At 49.7% G+C, this 8,611-nt stretch overlaps 1 protein-coding gene across 1 annotated transcript; it reads right to left on the bottom strand.

The window, feature by feature from the left end:
- Window positions 1-1,539: 1,539 nt before the first annotated feature.
- On the bottom strand, window positions 1,540-8,595 carry PPP1R15B (protein phosphatase 1 regulatory subunit 15B). Its single transcript, XM_052698302.1, has 2 exons — window positions 6,997-8,595; window positions 1,540-4,313 (listed from the first exon to the last, which is right to left on the bottom strand). The coding sequence occupies exons 1-2, from the start codon at window positions 8,410-8,412 to the stop codon at window positions 4,101-4,103; spliced, it is 1,629 nt and encodes a 542-aa protein (XP_052554262.1). The 5' UTR covers window positions 8,413-8,595; the 3' UTR covers window positions 1,540-4,100.
- Window positions 8,596-8,611: the final 16 nt, after the last annotated feature.

The raw sequence follows: 8,611 nt of genomic DNA, 5'->3' as shown, positions 1-8,611 counted from the left end.
CACGCTCTGTGCCTTGCTCCTACTCTGAGCCTTTGCTCTCAGGTCTAACTCTGTTTTCTCCTTTTCATGGGACTGAGGCTGTAGCTGATCCCAATCACCTCTATGAGCTCTGATCCTCCAGAGGATGCTGAGAAAATGGCCTTTGCAGCATTTGGAGCACTCTGGTGAAGGTTTGAAGCTCCCAGAGCGGGGCTGCATGGGAGGAGCAGTGGGAAGATGGAGGCAGCCCAGTGCAGTCCTGAGTTCGGTTTGGCTTTGTTTGGCTTTGCTTTTGCATTTGTTTGCTTTTGTTTTGCTAGGAGCAGCGCCCACTGCTTGAAAGAAGAACGTGGAAGATGTCAGCTGCCGAACAAAGCACTGAAAACAGGCAATGAAAGGGGCACACACACAGTGTGCTTGTACAGCTGTTACAAGGCAGCACGTGCTTTTATTGCCAGCCGCCTTATCTGCAGCATTAGCAGTCGGGGCAGCTGGGTGCCTGCTGCTGATGGGCTCTGATACTCCGTGCCTTCAAGACCAATGGGCTGCTTTCAGAAAGCACTTCCCTGGCACAGAACGGGACCTTGGGGTTACAGCTGAGGTGCAGCCCATCACCTCCATGCAGCAGAGGAGCACTGGGCTCTCCCTGGAATTGCAGTGCGTGGTTCTCATCCTTCCTGCAGTTGCCGTCGCCTTCTTCTGCCTGGCAGCTTCAGAAGAAACTCCTTTTTTTGGGGGATTACTCTGCAACTGGATTCACCTGCAAGCAGCACTTTAGGGGGATGCAGCCAGCAGTGACTACCAAAATAGCAGCTTATTTACTCCCCGTGTGCTGACAAACAAGTTCTGAAGTCCCCTGGAGAAGATTCAGCACAGAACTGAATTCCACTCCAACACATCGTCAGCTGAGCTCCAACTGCAGCCTTCAGTGCTGATAGAATAAAACAAAAAACCCCACAGCAGGATTTCTCCATTCCAGATGGCACCTTGATGTGCTGCCAGATACGGAGCAGCTCCCATTTAGCAACACTTCGCTGTATTTCTTTAAGCTGAATCAAAAGAAATTACAACTCTCATTCTTCAGGCTGATTTTGGAGCCAGCAGAACAGGTGAGCACGGCTTCAAAAAGCTGCTGCAGCTCACAGGAACGGCGGAGGTTTGTTCTCTGCTTTCAAGCCCTCAGAGTGGGATGGCACTGCAGGCAGCTCCCGATGCTCCTCCTCGTTCAGCTCCGTGCTGCTACAGAAACAAATGCAGCATAAGGAGGTTCCAGAGGGGCTGGGAGCACAGGGTGAAACCTGCTTGTGCTGTATGGGGACAAACACCAGGCTCTCCTTTTCAGTCATCATTACAGCATAAAGGAGAAGAAAGAATGTGCTGAATTAAAGGCTGAGCTTACAGTGCAGAACACAGGGGTGATGTGGCTGTAATTAAAGAGCTCAGCTGTTTGGCATTCCCACTGCCAGAAGGACACCTCGCATTTCTCCCAGCACAGAAAGGAGAAGAAAGCGAACACATACATGGCACCCCCTGCCCCCCCAAAAGCAAAACAACGCAGCCTTTATCCTGCAAATATCTTTATTACAATTTACAGATTAGTTCTGAATAGTTTCGTTATGTACAGAAATAGAACTTTTAGCTTTATAAAAACCCAACAAACTCGATGCAAATCAATTAAAATCTGTATAAAGCCAACGCTGAAGGTCTTCTGGCTTTCTCTAAATCATACAAAAATAAAATCTGGTAATCACAGTTTTGATTTAAAGTTCAGCAATTGGTTTTCACATCTCACTTAAACCACACACACACGTCCTGCAAGACCACCTTAAGGGACATTATAGGAGAAATGGGGGCTAATCAGCTTAGCTTGCTCCTTAATTTAGTGTTTCATGACTTCTCATCGCCTTGCATTGGACAATTTGAAAGCATGAAGTTGGAGAGGAGGGAGAGGACTCACCAAGCTGCAATTCCTCACTGAGAACCACCAGTTTTATCACCAAGTGCTGGTGTTGAAACCAATCATCTCAGCAATCAGAAGTGCTGTTGGAAGCAGCAGCTCGGCAATGGAGTTTGGGGACCATTTGTCAACGCTGCTCCTTTCAGCTGCAGCCTTTCCCAAGTGTCTGCAAAGAGTGGAGCAGCGTTAGCAGGTGTTCATTCACATCACTGCAGAACTCTGTGCCAACACCAGGTGTGCCAGCCAGAGCAGCTGGAGCAACAGCAAATGGATGAGGAACACCATGGAACAATCGATATGGTGCGTTTTACCAAGGGCAAGGAACAGCATTTTGATTTATCAGCCATGCTGGGGTCACACAGCAACACGTTGCCTGTCATTCAAATGCATCCATCGTCCTGCATGCTTTTCCCTAAGCAAAAATAACAAGCAGAGCAGTTATCAAACAGCACAGGAAAGTGGACTCCTAACCACAGAAAGCTGCTCCGTGGAATCTGAGGGAGTGATGTGATGGAGAGGAGAACGATTTCTTCATTGCAAAGGGATTCAAGCAACGTGGTGTGGCTTCCAGTGAACCAATCTAAAAGACCAGTGAGCTTTTATTCTTGTGGCAGCTCTCCTGTATTTCAGCTGGCTTTCCACATTCCTTCATGCTAACACTTCCAACCTGCAGCAAAGAAATGCAATTTTTAAATCCAAAGATGCTGAAGACAACAAGTGTCAACCTCAAGAGCTCTGAAATCTGAGACAAATGAAGGCAGGGCCAAAAACAAAGAAGAAAACTCAGTATTTTGGGAAGCTCTTCTCTCCACGTATCCATCATTGCCTTTTGGATTCAAATCTGAATTCGTTAGAGATGAGAAACCTGAATTGAATACAGCTTTCTCCCTTCCAACAACAGATCCACGTGTGCTCAGCTGAACAAATCAAGCAGCAAATCATTTACTCACACCACACTTTGCAAACTGATAGGAAATTCTTTAGGTTTAATGTTTGACATTTATGCCACTGCACAACCTCACGGCCTGGCCAACTGAAATCCAACAGCTTTCAGCTCCAAAAATGTACCCAAACTGCCCTGCTTTACTCGGGCTGAGCAGCAGTGAAACACTTCAAGTTAGGAGCATCAATAACGAGGGCTTTCCTTCCACCAAGGACCTCAAGTGTGAGATCCCAGACATAAAATGCTGTTAGGATACAAGGTGAACAAAGGTAAAGACGCACAGAGGTCTCAATACTGCTTTTGGTAACAACACAGCATCCCTAGTGATAGATTTCCAGAAGCTGAAGAGAATTCTCCTTGCGAGGACCAGATAAGAACAAAAATGAAGAACACTCCACTTCAATCCGCCTTCAACAAGCAGAATCCATCATGCTGAAGTTGTTCTGAGATGAGCTGAAGATCATCTGATGGTGCAGCTCCCCAGGCACAGCTATCTGAACTCAGAGCCCTGAAAGAGGTGGCTCACAAGTAGACAACACCCTTTGGAACAGGACTGGGTAAAGGTCTGACTTAAATAGAGACAACCAAAGGGTGTGCAGTGCACCAGAGCTCAGCATCACAGACTGAAATACGAAGACAAAGTGTCACACAGTCCATCAGTCAGACACAAAACTGGGATCCTACAGGGAAGGAGAACACACCTGCTTTGCACACTAAGGTTAACACCATCAGCTAACAAGAACTGGAGACTTCTGTACAGGTTAGAAGAAATAAAGAACCACACCAAAACAGCACGTGCCAACACAAACTTTAAATCAAAACTGCAATAAACGAGGTTCTGAATCCCATAAATATTTCCTTCAAAATATGTTTTGCTTTTTTCAAAGTGCAAAATGCCAACTTAACAGCCACCACTTCTCAACGTACGGCAGACAAGGCATTTTTTGGAATGGATTTTAACCTAAAGCAGTCTGTTTCCTCAGGTGTTACTTAAGGGGAATGCAATTACACCACCCTCAGCCTCAAGGACAGTCGGAAGGTTTTGTCTGTCCATCAAAATGGGACACAAACACACGGGGGGGGTATTTGTGGCTGAATATTAAACTAGGGAAAAGAGCTCAAATCCCACTTTTCTCCCCATTTCCAAACAGCACACGCAGCTGCCAGTTCTGGTTTGGAAGATGTTGGTGAGGTCACACAAGCACCAGACGTGTTGAGGTGCTAGAAGAAACCCTCCTCCTCATGGTTGGTTTGTTGGAGCCTGTTCAAAACCCTCTGTCTGTGCTCTGCAGTGAAGCAATATCCTATGGCTTCTTCTGTCTCTTGGATGCGTTTCTGGAACCTGCAGCCATCTCGTGCCAGCTCTTCCCAGGGCCCTTTACGATCCTCCTCGCCGCTCACGTAATACTCTGTCACTTTTTCAAGGAAGGTCACCTGGAAAAGATGTTATTAATGAAAGCATTAGGGATGTGTTCCTGCAAAAGGAGCTCGTATCTTATCTGCATGGATGATTAAATACCTTCAAAGCAATTTTCTAGGTCTGATATACCAAAAAAACGCCCTCAGTTCCACCAGCAGCCCGCAGCAGGGCTTTGCAGCAGCCAAGCAGGGGTGTATTTCACCTCTAGGGTTTAAGAGTAAGCTCAGCTCCACCGGTGACCTCTCCCTCTTCCCACAGCAGTGCTTCAATCACCATGTGGTTCCTGAACCTGAAGGCTGTGCTGAGGGCAGATCACACAGCACTCCCCATGAAATAACACACATCAGCACGGGGCTCTGAACTCGCACACACACAGCTCCAGGTTACCCTGCACGATCCACGCGTCACAAGGGAGCTCAGAAACACAGACCCGGGTTCCTGATTACATACACCATAAAAAATAGCAGCAATCATTGTTCTGTACAGTGAGTAATCATGTTGAGTCAACCCCAGCACTGATAAGGAACCCTACGTATAAGGACTGGTTTACTGCACGACTGGAGCAAACCCATGTGCTCAGGGGAGGATCAAATGTAAAGAAGTTGAAGTCACCACAGTTTCAAGCACGTGTGGAACTTCTGCACTCTTCATTCCTCTTAAGGCCTGTTGAACCACTTGAAGGAAACAAAACTCAAGATCGAAACTCAACAGCACTTTCCCTATCACTGTGGACAGATTTCAGCCCTGTTGCTGAGCAGTAAAAGCTAAGCTGCTTCAGATGCAGATCATTTCACTGTGTAAAAGGCTGAAAGATGGACAGACCAGCTGGCTGTCAGAGCTCCCTGACTTTCAGACTAGGATCATTTCTTGAAGATAAGGAAACCACTGTGGTTACAGATGGTTCTAGGATTGGTATACATTGAATTTGCTGCAGGAAGTCCAGGAAGGAATCCAGGGATGCACCAAACATTCGCTGCTCTGTTCCTGTCATTATTAATAGAGAGCCACAGCTTCACACCCAGTTCACACCAGCACAAGCAGGAGTGCAGGGTGGGATGGATCTACGTGACAGGGCAACCTTCTAAGCTGCAAGAAAACAGGAAGGTAATAACAGTTATGGGAGAAATAAACACCAGCAGAGAACACAGAGCTGAGCTGAGAGCAAACTGCTGAAATCCCATCCCAGTGCAGTGACCTCAGTTACCTCCCAGCAGCAGCATGGGCACCAAACCCCACACGTCCTTCTGCAGAGAGAATGAAGGCAAACAAGAGGCTCCTGGGCTGTATGAGTGCACAGCTATTGCTGTTTGATTGCAGGATGCCACGCAGGAAGCGGCCGTGAGTGGTAGAAGTGACTCAAACACTTCATGGGTCAGCATTCAGGGACCTCTGCTTCGTTTTGCAGAGGTCTAATTAAGGTCTAATCTGCCTGCAGGCACACGGAGCTGTTACATCAGCCTATCCCTCTGTGAGTTACCACCTTTCCTCCTCTTTACATGGGTCTAAGATCCCCTAGGGCACAATTAGTGGATTTGGTAACGTTGTGCCAAATACTGGGGTTGGATTCTGTTCACAGGTACAAACAGTGAATTAGTTCAAAAGAGAAAATAATTCATGAAATTGGTGACTGTTCAGGGTGCTTCCCAGCCACACAGCAGGATTTTAAGCCCTGAGCATCGACCCACAGCTGGGCTCACTGATTCAGAACAGCATCAGTTATGGAGGACAAAAAAACCCAACGCACTCATTTCTCTCCAAATGGAAAAACAATATTTCAGCTGTGCTGACCATTAGATTTGTCACCAGCACCTGCCCCAGTGAGAACAGGTACGAACAGGTATGAAGTTACACCCAAGCCAGGCTCTCAAAGAGGCAAACAGATCTCTTAGTGCTAAGAATGCAGCCTTTCCTCTTTGCTATCTTGTTATGCTGGCTCATTCTCATGGGACTCAGCATCACCATTACTGACACAAAGGCTGGAAGTGTCAGGAGGGACCCAAGAGGAGCACAGCACGCCTGACAAGCAGCTGTGCACACCTGCAGCATCACAGACCCCACCAGAGGGCCCCGTGCTGACAGCTGGAACAGAAAATCTGAGTGATTCCTCCCAAACCTTAACGATTCTGGGATAAGTGACATTTAATTGCATCCAAGCACGTGCACTAAAAACTTCAACACCCCAAGGAGCATTAATGCACCTTACAGCAAAACTTTAGTGGCTTCCTGCAGCACTCAGAATTATTTTTCTCCTCCAAAAGACACCTGGTGTCTGTAACCCAAGCAGGTTCGACACACAAAGCTTGCAACACAAAGTCCTGGTTATTCTATTTACACACAAAACTCCTGAAATACTCCACACGATTCACAAGAGAAAAGGGCTTTCCAGAAGAAAAATGTTGATGATGATTCTCCTCTGCCTCCCTGATGATGGAAATCAGAACACAAACGGGACACAAACACACAATGAAAGTTATGTCTTAAAAAGAAAAATTCATTTCGAGTCACTTCAAGAAATTCTGTGCTCTGTGTCACTGAATTACGAGATCTGCCACAACGTGAGGCATGCTGCTTCCAGCCGCATAATTAGACCATAAGCTCACAGAGCATGATTTGGCACCACTGACGCTGGAATCCTGGTGCAAATGACCTCACCCACATACCACAGTTAAAAAAACAAAGCCAGAAACAGAAATATACCTTTTTCCTCTTGGTACTTCTACATTTTTCACCAGAAAGAATGCCATGCTGCACCAAGTCTGCAACCCCACAGTTATGCTTTTCCAGCTGTACCCGACAGACAGTTAAGAGACTATGCTCAGAACTGATCAAACTCAGCCCCTCTGTTCCTTTGAGGCTGGGCTTCCCTCTTTTCTCCGCTGTTTGAAAGGGTGCCTTGAAATTTAAAGGGTTATAAGGATCATCTGAGGTACAGAATGAGTTCCAAAGTTTCAAGTTTTCTGCCTCGTCCACACTGCTGCAATCCCATTCGTCCTCATCTTCTGAACTGGGGTGAGGAGAGCCTGAAGACGACTCTGCCCATGAAGAATCCTCCTCCTCCTCCTCCTCCTCCTCTCCCACATTGGCCACACAGGGCAAAGCCTTCCCCGGCTCACTGGAAGATGTCTGAATGGTTGCTGTAAAGTTCTGAGGGTTGTAAGGATCCAGGCTGAAGAAGGAGTTCCAAAGATGCAACCTCTCCCCGTTCTGGCTGCTGTCATCTGAATCCGAGAGCAGCCCTTCACTGTCAAACCCATCATCATCATCATCATCATCATCATCATCCCAGTCTTCCTCATCATCCGCACTCTCCTCCCCACTGGAGTTCCCCCCCAGGATGTAGTCTATTAACTTATTAGCACAGGCAGGCCTGACCGACACAAACAGGCTTCTCTCTGTTTCAGAGCCCTCCGCAGCACAAAGTTCCTCCTGCACTTCTCCCTTCTCAGCCGAACCCCGGGATCCCTCCAACTCATCGGGCTGCCTCCACACACCACGCTGCTCGCATTCTCCTCTCAGGGCTCCCCTGTGCTGCTGCTGCTCCTCCTCCAGGCTGTGATACCCGTGATCCGGCTCGGGCACGGCCATTCCCCGCAGCCGTAAGCAATCCAGCCGTTTGCTGCGGAGCCGTTCCAACTCAACCAGCCGACCCTGCCCTCCCCACCCCTCGGCGCTCAGAGGCTGCGGCAGGTGGCTGCCGGAGGAGCGGCACTCCGGGCTGTTCGCACCCAGCACGAAGGAAAGGAACCCGGCGTGAGGCACAACCAGCCCCCGGGCGGGCGCCGTGCCTTCCGTGCCCTTCTCCTCGGCCCATCGCAGCGCTGCGGGCGGCAACAGCAAAGGAGGCGGCGGAGCTGAGGGCCCAGCGGGGCACAGAGCACTGCTCAGAGCCGGGCCGGGCCGCAGGCGCTGCAACAGGGCGGGCAGAGGGGAAAGGAGCTGAGAGAGCAACCGCAGCCAGGAGAACGGCGGGCTGGGCTGCGGCGGGGCCGAAGGGGAGGCGGACGGTTGGGCCGGGCCGGGGAGCTTAGGCCGAGCGACAGGGAAGCCGAGCAGAGAGCCGGGCCGAGCCGGCCCCACGGCGGGGCTGGGCCGCTGCCGGCCGATCGGCTCCATGAACGGTGCGAGAAGGGTCCTCAGCGATGTCGGCGGCGTTGCCGGGGGTGCGGAGCGGCGGGGCGGAGCGTCGGGCGGCGGGGTCTGGGCGCCATCCTGAGAGGAATCCGGGCGGCCGGCGGCGGGAGTGACAAAATGGCGGCGGGAGAGCGAGCGCAGCGCTTACATCCGGCCCCGACCGGCGCGAGCCCTTAGGGGC

This window comes from Tympanuchus pallidicinctus, unplaced genomic scaffold (assembly GCF_026119805.1).
Source record: "Tympanuchus pallidicinctus isolate F22 unplaced genomic scaffold, pur_lepc_1.0 scaffold32, whole genome shotgun sequence".
Taxonomy (NCBI): Eukaryota; Metazoa; Chordata; class Aves; order Galliformes; family Phasianidae; genus Tympanuchus; species Tympanuchus pallidicinctus.
The sequence above is the reverse complement of the archived record's forward strand: the minus strand, read 5'-3'. Positions and strand labels throughout refer to the sequence as shown.